Consider the following 21,979-nt stretch of genomic DNA (forward strand, 5'->3'; position numbering starts at 1 on the left):
GATCCTCATTGCACACCCTCCTTCTCAGATGTGGAGCTTTTGTCCCAGACGCTTTGTTCCCCGCTTCCTGCTGCATAGTTCACCCGTGCCCAATTAGCTCATGAGCCCTCCCCTTGCCTCCCCGGGATTTCTCTAGTGCTCTTGACCTGCTCTATCCGCCTCCACCCACACCCCCACCTCAGGGAACATTGAGAACACGGAGAAGCTGCAGTACAGTGGTGAGAGGCTCTACAAGTTTACGGTGACGGCTTACGACTGCGGGAAGAAGCGGGCGGCAGATGATGCCGAGGTTGAGATCCAGGTGAAGCCCACCTGTAAACCCAGCTGGCAAGGTGAGGAGCTCAGCTCAGTGACCCATCTTGTGAAACATCTTTTACCTTGGTCTCCTTTTTTGTCCCTTTGACAATCATAGGGGCTAGGCTAGGAGGCAGGGGAGGGATATTTGGAGTCAGGCTTATAGCTCTCCACCCTGGCCGGCCATTTTCCTAGGAGCCTGAGACTGCCAGTGGAGTGGCAAGAGAGGAATGGATAGGAGGGGCTGACTTACCCTTCTCTCTCTGTCCACCGCCCTCTCCCTCTCACCCATGCAGGCTGGAACAAAAGGATTGAATATGCACCAGGCGCTGGGAGCTTGGCTTTGTTCCCTGGTATCCGCTTGGAGACGTGTGATGAACCTCTCTGGAACATTCAGGCCACCATAGAGCTGCAGACCAGCCATGTGGCCAAGGGCTGTGACCGAGACAACTACTCAGAGCGGGCACTGCGGAAACTCTGTGGTGGGTGTGCCTGCTCCCCTGCCGCCTCGCCCACCTCCCCACCCCAGGCCTGCCCCTTCCCACCCAGCCTCTGCCTGATCCTCCTCTGCCTGTTTCCTAAGAATCTGCCTTCTTACATCTTCCTTTGTCCATCCAGAGTGCATACATCCACAGTGGTTGTGGCAGGTAGTTAGCTCTCGTGGCCCAAAAAGCAAATAAATATGTCATTGGCAAAGATGCATAATTGTAGCACAAGACAGTTACCAGGTACTTTGTGGAACAATGGTAGGGAGAGATGAAGAGTTGGAAAAGGGGTTGAGTTAGTTGGAAAGCTATTCCTAGAAGAGAAGTTTATCCCTCTCTTGTCTTTGAAAGGCGAGAAGAGTCAGTGAGACTAGCTGTAGTCTCCATCAGTCTTCCCATCAGTCGCTCTTGCCCTGCCTGCTTCCCGTTTCCCCGCTCTGACTCTCGTGCCCTCTGGGGCTCCTGCAGGTGCTGCCACTGGGGAGGTGGATCTGTTGCCCATGCCTGGCCCCAATGCCAACTGGACGGCGGGACTCTCAGTGCATTACAGCCAGGACAGCAGCCTTATATACTGGTTCAATGGCACCCAAGCTGTGCAGGTGCCCTTGGGTGGCACAGCTGGGCTGGGCTCTGGGCCCCAGGACAGCCTCAGTGACCATTTTACCCTGTCTTTCTGGATGAAACATGGTGTAACTCCCAACAAGGGCAAGAAGGAAGAGGAAACCATCGTGTGTAACACTGTGCAAAATGGTGAGCCTTCCTCAGGGTGCTGGTCTGAGAGTGGGGACACTGGCTTTGTGTCCTGCCTCTATCACTGGGCAGTCTTTTACTGTGAATGGGTCACTTGCTCTCCCTCATTTGTAAGATGGCAATGTTAGGTTTGATGCTCCCTCAAATTCTGTGATTGACTCCCAACATGACAAGGTGAGAGCCTACTGCCCTCAGAGTGTAGTGGGACTGCTCATTGCTGTTCTCATTTGCAGTTGCTCAATCCCCCTGCATCCCACATGGAGTAGAGTGCCCCCAAATCTACTCCCATTAAAGCCCCTCCATTGCGATGGAAAGGCCTGGATAATGGTGTGCCCCATTCTTTCTCTTCCATCACCATCCCATCCTCCTGCTATAAGGGCTCATTGGCTCATCTCTAAGTACCCCTCCTCCCTCCACTGCAGTGGCACATCTTTCCAGGGAGGGCTCAGCCTTGACCTGCTCTTCCATTTCTGCCACTTTTCTGAGCTCATTTCTTTTGACCTGAAAAGGGCTGTCACCCATGATGTTTGTATTAACCAAAGGACCAATAAAGATCTGGGTGGAAGCAGGCTGGCCAGTGTCCCCCTCCAGCCCCTTTCTCAGATGTCTGAGAAGCCCTAGTTGTCACCTGGGCTGGACTCTGTGTGTGTGTGTTTGTTTGTGTGTGTGTGTGAGAGAGAGAGAGAGAGAGAGAGAGAGAGAGAGAGAGAGAGAGACTGAGAGAGAGGAGACGCTAGAGAATGCAGGAGTAAGAGAATGCAGGAGTAAGAGCGCACCTGGAAGGAAAAAGAATCCAGTTCCTCTCCCTCCTGGTGCTTTGAACATGTACTTGCCTCAGGCCCTGTGTTTGACCCCCATCTCCACCCTCTCTCCTCAGAGGATGGCTTCTCTCACTACTCACTGACCGTCCATGGCTGCAGAATTGCCTTCCTTTACTGGCCTCTGCTTGAGAGTGCCCGCCCGGTCAAGTTCCTCTGGAAGCTGGAGCAGGTGAGCTGGTGCGAGGCTCCAGGGAAAGCTGGGTGATGTAACTTACTTTCAGGGAAGGAGGGTCCTAGGCAGGGCATGGCATTTTTGAGGTCGCCCTATGCCCCCTCTTTCATTCTCCACTTTCAGTTCCTGATCGTTGTACCCCCAGGTTCTCTTGTTCTCTTTTTCCAAGTCTTGTCTCCTGCAGAAAGCACTCCTGGACTAAAAGGAAAACAAATTACTACTAACGTCAAACCTAATCAACTAGCTCTTTCCCCCTGGTTTTATTTCATTTCCTTCTTATCTAGAACTTTAACAGTATTTGTCCCTGACTTCCAAGCAGTTAGCATGTTGTAATCAAGGATATAAGTAATTCTGAGGGACACAGATTGGGTTTAAGTCCTGCCAGGGGACCTTACTAGTCATAAAATCTTGGTCAATATGTTTAAACTTAAGTTTCTTTGACTATTAAATGGGGATAATAGGGATTCTGTATCCCAGGGTTGTTGTAGGATAAAATGATGTAATAGTCCTTTATAGACTGAAAAGCAGTCTATACATTTTAATTCTTAGTATTATTATCCATGATTATGAGGGACAAATAAAAATGGGCAAAAAAAAAGAAAAAGAAAAAATCCTCTCATGAGCCAACAATTCTAGCCTCTTCTTTATTCATTCTCCAAGCTGACCACAAGGACCAGCGGGGACTAATTTGAGGTTCCATCTCCTATTTTTCTTGCAAGCCTTGGTGGAGTGGCTGAGTAAGCAAATGGCTGAAAAAAGGCAGGAAGTGGAAGAGAGAGAAGGGGAAATGAAGGGCCCAGAAAATCCACAAACTGGAGAATTGAGGGCTGTCTACAAAAGCTTTTGCTTTTTGTGGCATTCTTTCAAAGAGATATTCTGCCTTTTGCCGCTTCTTGATCTTTCCCCTACATTGCTAATATTGGTAACATTGCTCTTTCTATTTTTCTTTTATTTGCTCTTATTTATTCAGCAAATATTTATTAAATATCAATACCCTGTCATTCTGCTAGGTTCTGGAGATACAGTGGAGTATAAGATGGAACAAAATCTTTGCCTTCATTGAGCTTACGTTTTAGTTGGGGATCTAGATTTTTAAAAAGTAAGTAGAAATATAAGAATGAAAAATTGTGATAAATTCTCTGAAAGAAAAGCAAGGGACCAAGGTAGAGAATAGAGGGAGGCAAGGGGGGGGGGCGGAACTCAACTTTGGTCCCATGTTCAGTGAAGGCCTGACGGACGTGAAATGTAAGCTTGTCCTAAAGGATGAGAAATAGCTGTGAGAAGAGAGTGTTCCAGGCAGTAGGAAGAGCAGATGCAAAGGCCCTGAGGGAGGAAAGAGCTCAGCATGTTCCAAGCATGGAAAGAGGGCCAATGAGATTAGAGTGCAGTGAACAAGGGGGAAAGACTGGGTTTGAGATTGGAAAGGTGGGTAGTGATCAGGTTGTACAATGGACTCTGTCAGGTGGGGTTCATTTGGATTTTGTCCAATGAGAGATGGGAAGCCTTTTGAAGGGTTCAAAGCAGGGATGTGGCCTGATCAACTTTACATTTTAAGAAGATGACTTTGGCGACTATGGGAGGAATGTATTGGAGAGAGACATGAATATAAGAGAGACATGAGTGTAAGTATAGAGATAAGTCTGTTGCAACAGTACATAGGAGAAGATTGAGGATTTGGGTGATGTGTGTCAATGGAGATGGAGAGAACTGAACAGAAACCCACAGCTTTTAGTTCTGTTTGGCCTTAGGATCGACAGTACCCACTGATGGAGTGGACATGGAGGATGAGGGAGAGAGAAGGATCAAAGATGTCTCCTAGGTCATCCATTTGAGCAACTGGACGGACGGCAGAACATTTATTCTGCCCAGGGAAAACTGAGACGATGGGGAAGGGGTGTGGACTTCCATCTCACACGTGTGAAATGTGAGATACCTGTAAGACAACCAAGTGGTGAGCCAGAGCATTCACAGGAGAGTTCTGGGCTGGGATCAGATTTTAGAGTTGTCAGCATAGATATGGCATCTGAACCCACAGGCACAGAGGAGGTAACCCCTAGGAAAAGAGTGTACAGAGGAAAGGGAAGAGGGTCGAGGTTGAACCTTGAGGAATTCCAGTGTTTGGAAGTTGGTAAGGCAGAGAACTCTCTGCCTCTCATTCTTCTGACCATCCGCCACCCCGGCTTGTCTGATCCTGGAGAAACCGCAAAGAGAAGCATGTTTGTTTTAGTGGTTCCTGTTGGGTTACAGACTTAGAGGTTCCAGTGACATACATACATACATACATTTTTGGGGAAAAATGCATTCACAAAATAGTGTTACTCCTCTTAGAAATGTTTATAGTTTTAAAGGTTTACCTGAAGAGTGGAATTTTAGATACTAGGTTGGTGCTTGATAGATTTTGGGCAAGGATGTTACTCCTTGAACCGGGTAGGCAGCAATTCACTAGTAAACCCTATTGCTAGAACTGGGAATATGAGGGACTGGCCCCTGTCTTGCAGGAGATGGGGCAGTGCCTTGGTTAGTTCCCTCAAGATGAAGTAACCGAGGGATTCTTGCCCCATCCTCCTCCCCCAGGTCTGTGACGATGAGTGGCACCACTATGCTTTGAACCTCGAATTCCCTACAGTCACACTCTATGCTGATGGCATCTCGTTTGACCCTGCCCTCATCCATGACAATGGTCTCATCCACCCGCCCCGAAGGGAACCTGCACTCATGATTGGGGCCTGCTGGGCTGGTAAGTCCTCCTGAACTTCTTAATGAAACCACTAAAGGTTAGAGCCTCCAGTGGCTGAGGATTGGTAAAGGAGCAAGGGCAGCCTGACCTTCATAATCCCCCTGAAGAAAGAGCTCTGGTGGAGGAGACCACAGCCCCCATAACTCCCACGCATTCAACTAATCATCACCTCTGATTTGGAGGAATTTCCTTCTCAGATTTCACCAGAATTTCTCTTTCTGGTCAGCCAGTTCATTCCTACTTTGTTCCATCACGATGGTGATTTCCACAGCTGGGTCCCCTGCAGGAGGCCAGTAAGCCTTCAGAGAGTCATCAATCTTTCAACTTTTAAACTATTTCCTTTTTTTTTTCTTTCCTTCTGGGAGCCTTTGTGTGTGTGTGTCTTACCAGAGCCCTTGTCCTTCCTCAGCAACATATTTGGGGGTTTGTCTATAACAGAGAGATTGAGACATGACAAAAGAAGGGTTGGGACTCAGCTGAGAGATGCAAGTCCTCTGTGGGCAGGGTCAGAGCAGGCAAGACCTCTTCTTTCTGTCAATCTGGCCCCACAACCCTGAGCTCACTGCCACTTTTTTTTCCCTCCAGAGGAAAAGAACAAAGAGAAGGAAAAGGGAGGAGACAACAGTACAGACACCACACAAGGTACTCTGTGTATAAAACCTGGAGACCAGAGGGTTCTCATCTTAACTTTCTGTTCTGTGCTCCCTTTTCCATCGCCAGTCCTATCGCCTCACTATTTACTGCCTCACATGCCGCCAGGGTGCAGAGCCTCTGAGAACTACAGCAAGGCAGGGTTTCTTTGGAGACGTAAGGCCAGACGGAGCTTGGCTGGAGCCTGGGTGTTCCTTCCTGCCTACAGAGGAAAGTAAAGGAGTTCTCTTGCTGGCTTTCCATGTAGCAGAACGCAGGAGGCAGGAGTCAGTCACCCGTCAGGGAAGATCTGGGCATCTATGAAGCTCGCACACATTCATCCTGGTCTCCTTGCATGTCACTGTGAAGGTGCCTCTCTTGCAGGCTCCTCCTTTCCCTCGTTATGTCTCCTCTTTCCTCTCTTTGGTTTTGCTTTCCTTCTTCCCTTTCCTCCTCTCCTGGAAGCTTTTCTCATCTCTGTTGCTTCTATTTTTCGCTCTTCTCCTCCTGGTTTTATTCTGTCTTCTCTCTCTGCCTTCTCCAGTCTCCGCCTTAGCCTCGCTTCCCTCCTGCCTTCATCTCTCTTCTTTCCTTCTTTCAGTTTCTACCTTTCTCCTTTTCATTTTCTTTCTCAAGCCTTCTGCTTTTTCTGTCTTTTCCCTTTCTCTCAGCCCCCTTTGCTCCTTCTTTTCCTCCTCTCTTCTCACCTCCTCTCACCTCCCGTCCACTCCTGTGTTCCTCCCCTAGGAGACCCCTTGCCGATCCATCACTACTTCCATGGCTACCTGGCTGGTTTCAGCGTGCGCTCAGGCCGCCTGGAGAGCCGTGAGGTCATCGAGTGCCTCTATGCATGTCGGGAGGGGCTGGACTATAGGGATTTCGAGAGCCTGGGCAAAGGCATGAAGGTATCGTCCCTTCCTCTAGCCCTCTCCTTCCCAGCACGTCCCCTGGCCCCCACTCCTGCCCCACCTCTCTACCTCTGCTCCCTTCCTCTCCCGCCTCTGATCCTGCTCTCAGCCATGTCTATGTCTGGGGCCCAGGTCCACGTGAACCCCTCGCAGTCCCTGCTCACCCTGGAGGGGGATGATGTGGAGACCTTCAACCATGCCCTGCAGCATGTGGCTTACATGAACACTCTGCGCTTTGCCACGCCTGGCGTCAGGCCCCTGCGCCTCACCACTGCCGTCAAGTGAGTGTTGGGTGGGGCAGGCAAATCACGGAGCAGAGCCAGATGGTGTCAGAACTCCTTGGCCTTGGATGTCACCCAGGGCTAGGCACACCACCCTCATTTTGTGGCTGGGGAGACGGGGCCCCCAGAAGGACAACTGACCTGCTCAATTGACATAGCAATGTTGGTAGAAGAGCCTGGACTAGATTCAGATTTCCCCATAACCGATTTATTACTCTTTCCACTAAGCCACGTTTCCAGGATTTGGGGTTTTAATCTCTGTGCCTCTATGCTGATGTGTAAAGTGGGACAGAGAGGGTACTGGATTGGGAGCCGAGAGATCTGATATTACTTCTGACTCAGTACTAATTGCCTGGATGACCTTGGGCGAATAGATCTAGCTGTTTCACCTCTTTTAACTTTGGTTCATCAAACTCTTGCAAGGTCACATAGGATGATCTGAGCCTGGGGGTTGGCACCCTGTGGCCCCAGGGCTGAATCTGGTCTGCTGCCTGTTTTTGTAAATAAAGTTTTATTAGGACACAGCCATGCCCATCATTTGCATATTGTTTATGGCTTCTTTCCTGTGATGATGGCAGGGCTGAGTAGTTGGGACAGAGACAGTACGGCCCCAAAAGCTGAAGATACTTACTGTCTGGCCCTTCCTGGAAAAAGTTTGCTGACCTCTGGATTCTAAGTGAATGATTCTGAATTCTTTAAAAGAAAACTTGTAGATTACTTCAAGGTTTGAGTCTACTAGGTGTTTAAAAATATGGATTAATTGAGAGGTAATGAAAGCTGATAGTTAAGAACACAGGGTCTATTACTTACTAGCTTTTTAGCATTGAGCAAAGGCTATAAAGCAGGAATAACAATAAAGTCTAATTCACGGAACTGTTATGAAGACTACGTGATATAATCCAGATCCAGTGGCCAGCGGCGTGCCTATTCTGCGGATGTTGGCTATTGTTATATGAAGGCATTTTCACCCCTTGTCATGGTTTACAGGGCAGTTTTTAGGAGACACTGCCATCTATTGGGTGAATTACACAGTATAGCAGTCAGGATTCCTGAGTAAACATTCTCTTCTCCCCTACTCTGCCTCGGTTTCTCCGTAAGCTATATGAAAATGAACATCTCTGACTTGTCCCTATCCTAGGAAGGGTGGGTTTAGAGAGGTGAGGGCTCTCAGCCCTAGCCAGTGCCTGGGCATGGCCATCAGCCCTCACAATCAGAGCCCTGGAAGGCAGCGACAGGGCTTTTGGGAATGGTGTGGTCATGGCGTGGACCTGAAGGCCACAGGTAGATGAGGTCCCGTGGGTGTGGGTCAGAGCTGAGTGTGCACCCCACCATGGTCTAGTCAGGACTCTATTTGTTAAAGGGCTGCCATCCAGCTATGAAGAGCTTAATCTCTCAGAGACCAAGTGGTTGCCTCATCCGCTTTGGTCTGCTCAGGACCACTCAGAAGGGTGGGCTCTGTCTTTTCGCTTAGGGTGGAGCTCTGCAAGAGGCTGCCCTCAGTGGGAGGAGTTGATATCCTCTCTGTTAACTGGCTCATTTGAATTCCTCCTGCCTCTTTCAGGCCCAGGGAAGAGCTTATCCAAGGACTGGGAGCCTGACTTTGGTTCTTTAGTAGAGAGAAGGGGCCTTGTTGTTTTCTTTATGAGGTTAAGGAAGAGAGAGCTCTCATTTCTCCACTTTCAGGGCTTCCAGGTGGTTAGTGCTACCCTAAAACTTCCTCAAGGTGGTGGGAGAAAATATAGATGTGTGTGTGTGTGTGTGTAAGACAGAGAGAAACAGATACTTAGTAGCACCTCCCTTCTCTGATGCATAGCCTTGCCCTGGTCCGCGTGGCTTCCCTAACTTCCAATGTTTAGTTAGTTCTTAGACCTCTGCCTGTTTAAAGCCAGATTTATGCAACTATTCAGTCAATGCAGGTTTTCCCTAAGGGTTTTTTTGTGATCTCTTTCTTCGAAAGACCCTCTACTCGTGGCATTAACCCTTGAACAGATGGCTACAACATCTTTATCTTTAGCATTGTCCTCTTTCCATAGCTCTTGAATTTCTAGCTGCTTCCTATAACCTCTATCTAGATGTTCTGCCAGCACCTCAAACAAATGAGCTGAAGCTGAAGCAACGAACTTCAATGCCCAAACTAGCCCCTCCCCCTGAATTCTCTATTTCTGTAGTGGTGTCTTGGTCCTTGCAATCACCCGGGCTTGAAACCTCTGAGTCATCTTGGATTCCTCTCTGTCTTCATCCTCCATGCCCCATTAGTTGCCAGGTCCCCTAGATCCCTCCTCTGTGCCAGGTGTCTGGAGTCTGTCTCCTTCTTTTCCATTTCTGCTATTACCACTCCAGCCCAGGCTCTTATTACCTCTCACCTCGCCTATTGCCGTAGCCTCCTCACTAGTTGACCTATCTCTAGTATTCTAACTCAGTTAGTGAGTAACTGAGGCTAGGTTAGTGATCTTAAGTCAGGATTTTCATTCTCACACTCCCCTGATGAAGATGACGTCAATGACTTCCTCTCGCCCACTGTGTACCAATTGCACTCAGAGCCCTCAACCATCTGGCCCCAGCCTTTCCTGCCTTGTGTTCCTCTACTCTCCTTAGTATGCTCCTCACCTTCTGCCTAGCAAAGTCGTACTCTCCTTCAAAGGCTAGCTCATTTTCTACTTTTCTTGATTATCCCTACCCTCCCTTGCCAGACCTCCCATTCCCATCCTAACCAGAAATAACCTCTCCCTTTCTGAACTCTCATGGGTTTTCTTTGTTCCGTTCATATGAGGGTGACCGTGTTTGCCCTTGTTTTAAGAGTTGTGTGCCATATCTAATCTCTCCAGATCATTAGTGCCTTCAAGTCAGAGACAGCCCCCTCTTCCCTTTTGGGTTCCCTTTGGATTGCTCATCGCAGTGGGAATGTCTGTGGGAGCCTGTGCTCCAGGGTCAGCTGGGGTTGTTTCCCAAGAGGCTTTGATCTGGGCCTCTCTAAATGACAGTGAAGATTGTCTTAGGCCCCACTCCTTGTGGTAGAGGAACGCAGCAAGTCATAGGCATTGATAACTTCAGGGACTCTGAGCTCATCATATCTGCTGAGGCTGTGCCTTCTCATTTTTGGCTCCAGCAGTCAAGCTGGGCATGCTCAGGAGCACTAATAACAGTTGGCTCAGCACAATCATTTCAGTTAGCACAACCATATGGACCTTAGTCCTTGCTCCTGAATTACCAACTCCCCTGTGAAGACTGTTCGTTCAAGGGGGCACTTCTTTATAAATTTGACTGGCACAAACCCAGGCCCCAAATGGTGGCTGTGGTTTAGTGGGAAGATTGTGGACTTGGAATGAGAAGAATGAGTTTGAGCCTTGACTGGGACACATATTTCTTGTGTGGCTAGGATGATTGACCTAAGAGCTTTGGTTTTTTTTTTTATCCCTATTCCGCAGGATTAAAATAAATGAGAAAAATATGAGCAAATGCTTCATAAACCAGCAAGTGCTATGAGGAGAGGTGTCATTATTATTAATTAGCAAAAGATGGGGCTTGAGGTGATCCTGGGGGCATGTTCCTGAGTGGCTGTGCTGTTGGTTGGTCTGGCCTGGCTGAGTGCTCTGGGGAGAGTTTGTCCTGGCCCCGAGATCAGTGAGGACTCATGGGATGGCCAGTGCAGGTCCGAGAAGGTCAGAGTAGCTCACCTACCAAAGTGTGTTTCTCTCATATTGAAGGGAATGAATGGAAGACACACCAAGGAGGAGGACATCCTTTGACATGCCCCCCTCACCCCATCCCACCCCACTTTTCTTGTTGAATATTTTTTGGCACATATCTGTCAGATATTGTAGTGAATACACTTTTTAATTTAAATCTCCTGGATAAAGAACTGTATATGTATATAGATTTTTGTAAGTTCAATTTGTAAAATAAAGGTTGACAGATGTTCTGTAACCTTGGGGAGGGCAATGGTGATGTGATCACCACGATAGGTCAAGGTTGTCTGACCTTCTGTCCCTGACTCTTTCCTGCTGTGGCATCCTCTCAGGAAAGGGTATCCCCCCTCCAGCTTTGCTGCTGGGGGTGGTCATGGTGGTGCAGAGACACTATCCCCCTTTCCTTCCCTCACCCTTCTTGACATAGGTGCTCTGTTGTAGAGGTGAAGGCCCAGAGGGATGAAACAGAATATGGATTATAAGGGAGAGAGTGTTGGGGTCACAAGCTGCCTCTCTTCCGCCTTCTCATACAGGTGCTTCAGTGAAGAATCCTGTGTCTCCATCCCCGACGTGGAGGGCTACGTGGTGGTACTTCAGCCTGACGCCCCCCAGATCCTGCTGACTGGCACTGCTCATTTTGCCCGCCCAGCTGTGGACTTTGAGGGACCCGAGGGGGTCCCTTTGTTCCCCGATCTTCAAATCACTTGCTCCATTTCTCACCAAGTAGAGGCCAAAAAGGATGAGAGTTGGCAGGGCACAGGTAAGGATAACCCCAGGATATCATCCAGAGAAGGGGCCCATGTCTGAACCAGTGTGAGGGAGAAAATCTGGGGCAGGATATGAGACAGACTTCGTACTGCATTTGCTTGATTAGGGCCATTCACCATTAGGACGTAGACCCAGTAGGAGGCCCATTACTCAAGAAGGAAATTGTTGAGTAATGATGTTCTTGAAAATGATGCTGACTGCTCTCAGAGAATGACCCTGGAAGGGGAAGAAGAATGGCCATGAGGTGAGCCCTTCAGCTCTGACCAAGATCCTGACTCTCTTCCATCCAGTGACAGACACACGCATGTCGGATGAGATCGTGCACAACCTGGACGGCTGTGAAATTTCTCTTGTGGGGGATGACCTAGACCCTGAACGGGAAAGCCTGCTCTTGGACATGGCATCCTTGCAGCAGCGAGGGCTGGAGCTCACCAACACGTCTGCCTACCTCACCATTGCTGGTCAGTGGGGCCTGAGAACTCACCTCTTCTGCCTTCCCCCATGATCAACTATCTGGGAAATCCAGAGGGTCCTCCTTCCAGGCCCAGGGATGTGGCCAAGTGCCATCTTCACCTTCCAAGCCTGGAAGATCTTCTGGCTTCCAGATTGTCCCTAGAGGAGGTGTGCCGGGGTTTAGGCTCCAAATGATTCTTCCTTCCTGCTTCTCTCTACAGCCAGGCTCATCGCCACTCCTGGTTCCTCTCCTCCTTTCGCTCAGTCTTCTCTGACCAGCTTTCTTATCATCTAGCTGTTTGGTAGTAGCCATCTTCTCTATCTCCCGTCTCACTCATCTTATGTACACACCATAGCTTTAAGTCAAGTGCTCGTCTCATAATGAATAGCAGTAATGATCTGGTAGCTTCCAAAGGAAGCCTACTCTTCTCCAAAGGACCCTCCTTAAGGGAGGGTGAGAGAAGATGGGCCTAACCAGTTCCCTCCTGTTTCCATTCCCTTCCAGAGCCTCACTGAGGACTTCTGTATTTCCCCCTCTCTGTTTCCCTCCTGCTTGTGCCTCCCTTCTATCTTGCAGGGTGTCCTTCTTTCCTTCTCTCCATCCCTACCCAGAAGCCACAGAGCTGTTAGAGAAGGGCAGAGCAGGAAATGGAGACTCCAGTCAGAGAGCAGGCAGTGGGGTGGAGGGGAGCATCTCTTCTGAGAACTCAGGTCACCCCCTGTTGAGGGGTGGGACTAACCGATTCTGCACTGGTGGGAGTCTGGGAGAGAGGGTCCTGTCCCAGCCTCTTTGTTGGCTCTTGCACTGAGCTGCGTCCTCCTCCTCTAGGGGTGGAGAGCATCACTGTGTATGAAGAGATCCTGAGGCAGGCCCGTTATCGGCTGCGACATGGAGCTGCTCTTTATGCCAGGAAATTTCGGCTTTCCTGCTCGGAAATGAATGGTCGTTACTCCAGCAATGAATTCATTGTGGAGGTACCTAGAGAGGTTCCTTCCTTCCACAGCTATCCCCCACTGACGAGAAGCCAGGGTGGAGTGGACTCAAACTGAGAGTTGGTGGGAATGGAAATTACAGCCTGGAGGACTCCTGGGCCTGGCGGTGGGTGGAGAAGGAGGAGAAGCTGTGGGGCAGTGGTTAAAAGGTGGGCTCTAGAGAGGTGGGGTCGAACCTGGGAGATGTGTGTGCCCAGTGAGCCCTCCGTTTCCCCAGGTCAACGTGCTGCACAGCATGAACCGAGTTGCCCACCCAAGCCATGTGCTCAGCTCCCAGCAGTTCCTGCACCGTGGTCACCAGCCACCGCCTGAGATGGCTGGACACAGCCTGGCCAGCTCCCACCGAAACTCCAGTACGTAAGGCTGCGCGGGGCCAGGCAGGGAGGGGCTGGTGGCAGGGAGTGGGCTGAGTGCTGGCATCCTCCCTCTCCACCACGGGGAGGGGAGGACAGGCATGGAGCAGTGCGGTCTGTTCCCTGTGTACCTGACTTAACTGGCGACTGTGTTCCGGTCCCCTGGTCCCCCTGGAGCGTTAACTTTCTCCCGTGAAGAAGGTGAGCCTGTGTCGTCGCAGGAGCACTCGTGCCTGGAATCCTAAAGTCAGTGTGGGGTTTAAGAACCTTTTTTTCCTGCTGCCCTCCCCTAACAATATCAAATTAGCCCTCAATCTAGGGATCCTCTGTAGTGAAGCTATCAAGTATTTATTTATTGAACACCTACTGTGTACTAGCACTGTCCTAAAGTGCTATTAGGAATATGAGAGAATTGTAGGATACATACAGTCTGTGTCCTCAAGGAGAATGTTGGTGCTATTATGTGTATAATTATGTGCTATCTATAAAGTCTTAAGACTTTCTACAACAGAATATGCAAATATGCAAAGTATTACATCCCGAGGGAGAGCTGCCCTCCAAAGGCCTCCTTCCCTGGCCGTGCTCCTGCACCAGGGATGAAGTGTTTTAATCCCCGATGTAAGAGTTGCTAAGTTGTAGAAAAACTACAAACTACAAGTATGAGGAAGGAAAGTCAGCCATGATTCCATCACAGAGAGGAAACCATTGTTAAGATGATAGATTATGTTCCAGTCTTTTTCTTTTTACAAAGTCGGGATCAAATTGTTTTGTAACCTCATATTTATACCTAATATTACAAAACGAGTCTTCTTCCACCTTGTTAAAAACTGCAGAATGATTCTGATGTTGCTGAAGATGATTTTTGGAATCCCTTTTTAGAATTGCTTTCAAAGCCAATTTATGAGAGGCATGTATTTTTGTTGCTTTTTAGATACACTTTTCCTTTGGCCCAGTTCCGTGTTACCCAACTTTGTCATCCACTTTTGTCCGAGTTGGCTCTGGATAGCATTTTAAGTTTTTACACGTAAAACCCACTCTCAAAGGGCGCAGGTTTGTCACTTTTGGAAAAAAGTCAAAAGGTATTTCACAGGCTCCGAAGGCAATTCCCTAAGGAGTTCCAAGAATGCTTTCTTGGAAGAAGTTCATGGTCAGCAAACGCTCCCCTGAAAGCACAGCCCTCACTCAACACATGTAATAATAAGAAGAGCGGACACATCAGTGTGTGCTGGGCACCACGCTCATTGGCCTTTACACATATTAACTCATTTAGTCATGACAAACAAGAAATGAAATAGGTACTAGAATTATCCCCTGCGAAGGCAAGGAAGTAGACGCCCAGAAAGGTTATGTACTTTATCCAGGATCACACAGCTAGAAAGTGGTGGAGCCAGCATTCCAGACCCTGTGTACTAACATTGCCCTCCGTGCCCTCTCTGTTTATGTTTGATGCTTTTTTTTTCAGTCTGATTACTTTATAGTTGAACCTAATTTGGGGGAGCTCCCGAGGGCTTCCCAGGGCTTCTTTGACTCGGGCTAGCTCCCTGGTGCCCCTGATTTAGTCTGGTGTCCTCTCCTTGGCATTGGCTGCCAGCTTGTGTTTCCTTTTCTCCGGGATGGCTCCCTTCTTCCTTACTCTCTTTGAAAACAACTAGAGAGGCCTTTTTGAGTGTTTCACTGTGATTCACTTGGCAGTAGTGAGGAGGGAGTCTAAGGCATAACCAAGTTGCATACCGTCTTTAGAGACGGCTGAGAAAACTAATAGTTTTTGTTTTTGTTAGATAGACCTTTGGGGTCAGCTCTTTTTTTCCTCATGATTCCCTAGCTCTTTCTCCAGTTCTTTCCCTGGGAATCAACCCGCTCAGCCTTGTCTGGCTGGACACTGGGTCCTGCTACTCAGGTTAGGCTCGAGGTAGACATGGGTTGGCATTGCTGCTGGACCTGGTGAGATTCTCAGTCCTTGCTTTTTTTTTGGTATGAGGCCCCATGGGAGAATCCCTGTTCTAACTAGTCCAGAGCTTCCTCCCTTGAGCACCCAGCTGCCCTGCACTCACTGGCCTGGCATTTCACACCCCTTGTCCCTTGCAGTTGCCTGGGGGTGCCCTGGGGTTTGTGAGTGCTGCCCTTGTCTCACGTCCCCAGAGTGAACACCACCTCCCCAGCCGCTGTTCTGAGCTGATGTCCAAGCCAACCAAGCTTGCTCTGAGATTCCAATTGAGAGCAGCAGCCTGCCTTTGCTTTTGCCCTCATTTTGGCCTGAGTAGGGTGTGGAGTTGATAGTTCACCTAAGGGCATTGGTGATTGACATCTCTTAAGCTTACCAGGAGATCCACTTGATAAAAACTGTTCCATATGCCTTTTCTGACTCTCAAGGTGTTCCTTCCCCTTCTCCTCCCAACCCTAAGAGTGGTGTTACAGGATTATGGCTTTGCAATTTCAAATTACTCTAACCATGCAGTAGCAGTAAGAGATTTAATGCCCTCCAATGAGATAGGAGGTTCATTTCTCTGAAGCTCCTAAGCACACCAGACAGAGAGCAGTGTGAATTGGGGCAGCCAGGGAAGGTTTTGGGGCTCATGTAGAGTTTGAGCTTGGATCTTGAAGGGTAGAAGGGATTTTGGATGAGCATGAGAGAGAATGAGAATTTGAAAATTGGGGGTGGGTGGTTGGTTTGGGGTGTTTACGGTTAGGGAGAATGAAGTTATCTGAGAAGGGTGAGCTGAGATGATGAAGACAATATTTATCCAGTCATCCCAAACTTTGATGCACATCAGAATCACTGGGGCAGCTGTAAAGACACTTGGTGCCTAGGTTTCACCCCATACCAGTTAAATCAGGCTGTCTGGGGGTGGGAGCCAGGCCTAAGTGGTTTCTAAGGATCCTCAGGTGATTCCAGTGTGCAGCAAAGTTTGGGAACCATTTCCCTACTTTGTCTCCTACAAGTATCCAAGGCTTTGCAGAAAGACCTACAACGAAGTAGGATGAAAATAGACAATGAGTTAGGAAGTGAGGAGGAAGGGACAATGATGAAAGAAGAATAAGAGGAAGCCAGGGAACAAAGTCAGTTCACAAAATACATCCCAGGAGATGCTGTGCAGTTGCTAGAGTGGACCCACCCTTTGACTCTGAGCTAAGGCGTTATGAAAGGCATATGATAGGGGCCAACCAGTATTTCAAGAGAAGCCCTGGGCCTGAGAACAGCAGGAAGTTCCCCCTGAGGCTCTTCACAGAGAGGTGCCATGCAGGGCTGTGGGCAGGGCTTTCCACAGTGTCTTCACAATCACATGAATCAGGAGTTCCCGTGGGCCATTTGCTAAACCCCAGTCATGGTGGCTCCGGAGGTCATTCAAGGCCAGAATTAGCTGCTCGGCTCTAATGCAGCAAGAAAGGTTGATTGTACTTAAACTCTTGATTTTTGTCTGTAGCTAATTTAAAAATCCTGCCATCTCCCTGGCCTCCTGGCTCATTTTAAACTGATTAACCATACTTGTTTGCCTACAGAGGGAACATCTGCATTTTGTTTTTCCTGTGGTCATTTCTTATTCCTGGCAATCAACTTGTCATTTCCTCCCCGGGCCAGGGGCTCAGAGGGACACGTGCATTTGATTAAGGCACAAACCAGAACCATTGGCTTGTCATCATTGTACCTCTAGAGTAGGTTCCCCTGCTGTGGCCTCCACTCTGAGGGGGCTCTCCACTCCTTCTGGGCCCCGGGCTTAGCTGCAGGGGCCATCTGCTGGTGGGGTCACTGCCCCTGGATCTTACCCATTGACTTGGAGACTTGGGAGGGACTATTTCCTGTAGATGGGCAGAAAGGGCAACTCTCTTGCCCTCTTCCCTCCTCCCCGCATGCCAAGGCAGTTGAGAAATGCTGATCCAGCAGGCCCATCTCTTCCCTGGAGCCGGTGCCCAGGGAGCCTGCCTGCCCTGTTCAGCAGAGTTGGCAATCATTGGCAAGTGGCTCCAAGTGGGCTATAAGTCAGATCAGGTTGGAGACCAACTTGGCAGAGAGCCCTCAGGCAGTCTCAGGGAGGTGTGGGGCTAGTGTACTTGCTCAGGCAGGGCATTCTCCACATACCTGGTTGGCCCCGGAGTGTATGGCAGGTGTGTGTGCTGGCTGCTGGAGAGGAGGGGTATGCAGCAAGGTGTGGAGGCTCCCATGCTATGTTCTTCTCTACATTCTGCTCTGTCTCTTGAAGTGTGAGTCTTAGAGGCTGTGGGTAAATTCGGGATTGGGAGATATATGTGGGCTGGAACATGATGTGTATGCGTGTGGGACATGTGTAGTTGTAATAGTCTCTCAGCAACGAGGCGGCCCAGGGTCTGGGCCTCACAGTGGGTGGGTGCATTGCTGTGTGTGCCAACAGTGGTGAGGGCTGTGCACCCATGTGGGGTGTAGTGACCCAGCTGCCTGTGAGGGCCCTGGGCCTGGGGGCGCCTGTGTGGGGTCTCTACCTCCGCCTGCTGTCCCTGGGGCTCTGGGCTCTCGTCCTGCTTCTCCGAGTGCTATATGTGTGTGTGCAGAAGGTGGGCAGGGCTGTGCTCATGGCTGCTTGCTCTGTGGCCCTCGCAGCCCACATCTGTGGTATGTACGTCTTCCTTCAGGGGATTGCCTGGTCTGCCCAGCTGGCAGGGAGCTGGGTGACGCTGCACATATGGCTCTGCTGTGCCTTGCTGGAGACCCTCAGACGCATCCCTTTGATCCTGCTCTGTGAGCGGGCTGCTAGGTGGCTGATGCATGCAGGTGTGCAGGCTGGCAGAGGCCTGGCACGGGTGCAGGGTATGGCAACCGTTTTCCAGCTGTGTGCCCATATGTTTTTCCTGGCCATGTTCCTGTGCATGCACACCTGCTTTGCCACCCTCAGCTCTAAGGTCCGAGTGAGAGTGCACATGCCCTCCTGGGTCTCACTGCCCTTCAGGGTCTGTGTCCCCCTGAACCTGGGCACCAGAGTGAGGCTGCAGGGCCGGAGGCGTGACAGGGCCATGGAGGAGGTGGGTATACGTCGGGGGGAGATTTGGGAGGAGCAGATGCCCCAGACGTCCAGGAGCCCCAAGCCCTCTAGGAGAAGAGAGGTGTCACTGAGCAGGAAAGAGCTCAGTCGAGGTGGGTAAATGAAGGTGCTCCTCCTTGCCCCTTGGACCTGTCCCCCAGCCTTGCGTGCCAGCACCGTCTTCTGGAAGCCAGGCCCGGCCGCTTCTCCTCTTAGGATGCAGGAGGAAGGAATGTCCTCCTGCACCATCAAGCCCGTGTGGCTGCCTCTCTCCTTTCCTCACTGGGCACGGGGCTCTCCTTCCTAGGCTGAGTGGTCCCTGGGGAAGGCACAGGCAGAATGACATGGGCAGGTTCTGACCCTTGCCCTCTGTCCCCTGAGAACAGGGCTGCTCACAGCAGCGTTGTGCTGGGAGCCCTTCTCCTCCCACTGCCCATCTCCCTTTGCCTACCTCCCTCCCTCTGTCACTCTGTCCCTTTGGCCCTAGCAGCAACCCTTTTCCCGTCCCCTTCCCTCCTGGTCTCCTTCCTTTCCCTGTGGGGCTCTGTTTCTCTTCCAGCTTCTACAGGGTAGTCCCCACTTCTGGGCCAACCTGGATCCTATCTTCTCCTACTTGGGGACTCCCTTTGCCCAGGCTCCCCTCCCCTGCTCGTCCCTGTGTGAGTCCCCTCAGGTGTGCTTGGTGGATGTCTCCCCACCGCATGCTCTCCCCACAGTGGTCCCGAGTGCAGCGACTCTCATCATTGTGGTGTGTGTGGGCTTCCTGGTGCTCATGGTCATCCTGGGCCTCGTGCGCATCCATTCCCTTCACCGCCGTGTCTCGGGGGCTGGAGGGCCCCCAGGGGCCTCCAGTGACCCCAAGGACCCTGACCTCTTCTGGGATGACTCAGCTCTCACCATCATTGTGAACCCCATGGAGGTGAGTGGCCCTGGGGAGTGGGGGGGTCTACAGAGTCAAGATTCCACTGGAGCAAACACAGCAGATTCCTAATGAGCGCCAGGCCCTGGGCACAAAGCCCTAGGCAGAGCTCCCGGGAGCAGGAGGGAGGAAGGTTTGTGGGCGGGAGGTAGGGAGAAGAATAAGGGGACTGAGGGAGGTGTGGCCCCCCAAGGAGAGGCTCCAGGGTGTGAGCAGGCCTCTGAGCCCTTCCCCTTTCTGCTCCCCCTTCTCCAGTCCTACCAGAATCGGCAGGCCCATGTGGCAGGGGCTGCCGGTGGCCAGCAGGAGGACGAGGACAGCAGTGACTCAGAGGCAGCCGACTCTCCCAGCAGTGATGAGAGACGCATCATCGAGACCCCTCCACACCGCTACTAAGGCCTACATCCCTCCTCAAACAGAGAGAGAATTCTGCCCTGATGAGACAGAGACACCCCCCCGACGAGAGGGAAGGACATTCTGAAGCAGAGAGACCAAGAGAGAGAGAGCTCTTCAGAATGAGTCACCCTTTAATCTTGAAATCCCTGTGGGGCCCACTGGAGTCTCCCCACCCCTCGTCCTCCCCCCGATCCCACCTCCCTCCCTGGCCTCTGACTCTTCTTCCTGTGGTGTGGGAGACTGTGCCTCCCTTTTCTGCCCCCAACAGCAGCCCCCCTTTAGCTCACCCGTGTCTCCGTCTCTCCCCCCACTAGCCATGCGCTGTGTTGGGGGGTGTCAGTAGCAATGGCGGGGCCAGGGGTGGATTGAAGGAAACCCTGTGCTCTGCCCTTCCCTACTCTCCTGTCTGCGGAGGCCTTTCTCTCCCCGGCTTCCCGGGCTGGGCCTTCCCTGCCTCTCTTGTGATCCCCGCACCTCTCTTTCCATTTCACTCTGGGGATCCCTGCTCCTTCACCTTGCCCACTTCCTTCCTTTTCTGTCCTCTTTCCCTCTTATCTTTGCCTGAGGTCCTACAGCCCCTGCCCCTTCCTACATGACCTGGTTGTGGCTAGGTTGAGGGGATGGGAGAGGGAATGGGGTCCTGGGTGTATTATATATAATGTATATTTTTTCATGTTGTCATGTGAGCGCAGCCCCTGTGTTCTGTGTGCAGCTCACAGCCTCGTGTGTGCGTGTGGCATCGTCATGTCCTGGGGTTGGGGTAGGGAATGGGTGTGGTGAGGGAGGGGACACACCCTGGGGTTTTCAAATAAAACAAGCAGAAAAAGCTTCCTGAGCTGCCTCCTGCCTGCCTTATCTGGTGTGGGTGCTGTGTGGGTGGCAGGCTCTTGAGTCTCAGGGCCTATTCGGGTCTCTGAGCAGGGCGGAAGTGAGGGGGCAGGGCTGGGTGTCCTGGGTGCCGTCACCAGGTAAGTCCACAGAACGCCAGGCCACTGGGAAAGTAAGTTGGGGCAGATGGTGCCCACTGCCTTCTTCCCCCAGCACCCGCTGGAGAAGTATAGACAATTTGGGGAATGCCGCAGACACCTGGGCTTTGTTGGGGCTTCTCTCCACCCCTCCCCATCTCTTAGAACAGTCTACCTGGAGTACATGGGTCCCCAGCCTGGGAGTCCAGACGGGGAGGGCAGGCAATCCTGCTGTTTGTAACAAGAGAGAATGGGCTCTGAGACGTGCTCCCAGGGAGTGAGAGGCAGGAACCCGATGGGGTTATTCAGAAGAGAGAACTGTGGTGGGAGTATCCTTCCTGTGCTGTCCCTGCCTCAGGAAATACCGGGGATCCAAGTCTTGATTTTTGTGTGGAATGAGGGGGTCCGAGGATCAGTGATGTTCTCCCTGGTTCTCTGGCTCTCCGTAACACAGATGGGGTGGAGGTGGAGCTCACTGGCCCACTGCATGCTCCATCCAGTGCCCCTTCTTTCTTCTGCCGGGTGCCCCAGCCGTACCCATGGCTTCAGCTACAGCTGTGGGTTGATGCCTCCACGTTTCTGTCTCCCCCAAGACCTGTTTCCTGAACCCTGTCTACAGCTACCTGTTGGCCTCTGCACTCGGGCATCCTGGCCTCACACTCAACCTTTGCCGGAGTTTTCCCTGTTCTGTTCCCTATCCCTTTGCCTTTTGCCCAGTCTCCTAAGCTAGAAACCTGGGAGTCCGTCTAGATCCCTCCCTCTCCCTTAACCTCATGTCCAAATGGGGACTAAACCCTGTCATTTTTACCCATTTTTATGTTTTAAAATCTCTCAAATGTCTTTTTTTTTTTTTTTTAAAGATTTTACTTTTCCTTTTTCTCCCAAAGCCCCCCGGTACACAGTTGTGTATTTTTAGTTGTGGGTCCTTCTAGTTGTGGCATGTGGGATGCCGCCTCAGCGTGGCCTGATGAACGGTGCCATGTCCATGCCCAGGATTCAAACTGGTGAAACCCTGGGCCACCAAAGCAGAGCGCGTGAACTTAACCTCTCGGCCATGGGGCCGGCCCCCTCAAATGACTTTTTCTTCCTCTCCCTCGTATTGCTGCTGCTGCCTGGATTCATGCCCTCTGCAATATGCCTGGCCCGTTGCAGGGACCTCCTATCTGCTCTCCTTGCCTCCGATGTCTTACTCTGCTCCAGCCCAGCTCTGGGGCTGAGGGGCCTTTCTGAAGTGCGCCTCTGGTTAGCCACTCTCCTCTTTAGAACTTTGCCTACCTCCCTGTCACCGCCAGGGTCAAGTCCCGACGCCTCGGGAGGTCCCTTAACCCAGGGCGGTCAGGCCTCACCTCCCTCCCTCTCTGGCCCCCTCTCTGCTCGTCA

The 21,979-nt window shown here is 51.0% G+C and overlaps 1 protein-coding gene across 4 annotated transcripts in view; it reads left to right on the plus strand.

Moving 5' to 3' along the window:
• The window catches only part of CLSTN3 (calsyntenin 3), a 33,038-nt gene extending 12,573 nt beyond the window's left edge, over positions 1-20,465 (plus strand). For all 4 annotated transcript variants that reach the window (XM_070270932.1, XM_070270933.1, XM_001498099.7 and 1 more), the window contains 14 exons: positions 183-332; positions 591-776; positions 1,248-1,529; positions 2,407-2,519; positions 5,097-5,259; positions 5,845-5,901; positions 6,637-6,794; positions 6,930-7,078; positions 11,298-11,524; positions 11,823-11,993; positions 12,815-12,960; positions 13,196-13,331; positions 19,036-19,238; positions 19,494-20,465. In XM_070270932.1, coding sequence (XP_070127033.1) covers positions 183-332; positions 591-776; positions 1,248-1,529; positions 2,407-2,519; positions 5,097-5,259; positions 5,845-5,901; positions 6,637-6,794; positions 6,930-7,078; positions 11,298-11,524; positions 11,823-11,993; positions 12,815-12,960; positions 13,196-13,331; positions 19,036-19,238; positions 19,494-19,634 — 2,282 coding nt within the window. In that variant the 3' untranslated portion in view covers positions 19,635-20,465. The remainder of the gene's footprint in view (positions 1-182; positions 333-590; positions 777-1,247; positions 1,530-2,406; positions 2,520-5,096; positions 5,260-5,844; positions 5,902-6,636; positions 6,795-6,929; positions 7,079-11,297; positions 11,525-11,822; positions 11,994-12,814; positions 12,961-13,195; positions 13,332-19,035; positions 19,239-19,493) is intronic.
• Positions 20,466-21,979: the final 1,514 nt, after the last annotated feature.

Source organism: Equus caballus, chromosome 6 (genome assembly GCF_041296265.1).
Source record: "Equus caballus isolate H_3958 breed thoroughbred chromosome 6, TB-T2T, whole genome shotgun sequence".
NCBI classification, from domain to species: domain Eukaryota; kingdom Metazoa; phylum Chordata; class Mammalia; order Perissodactyla; family Equidae; genus Equus; species Equus caballus.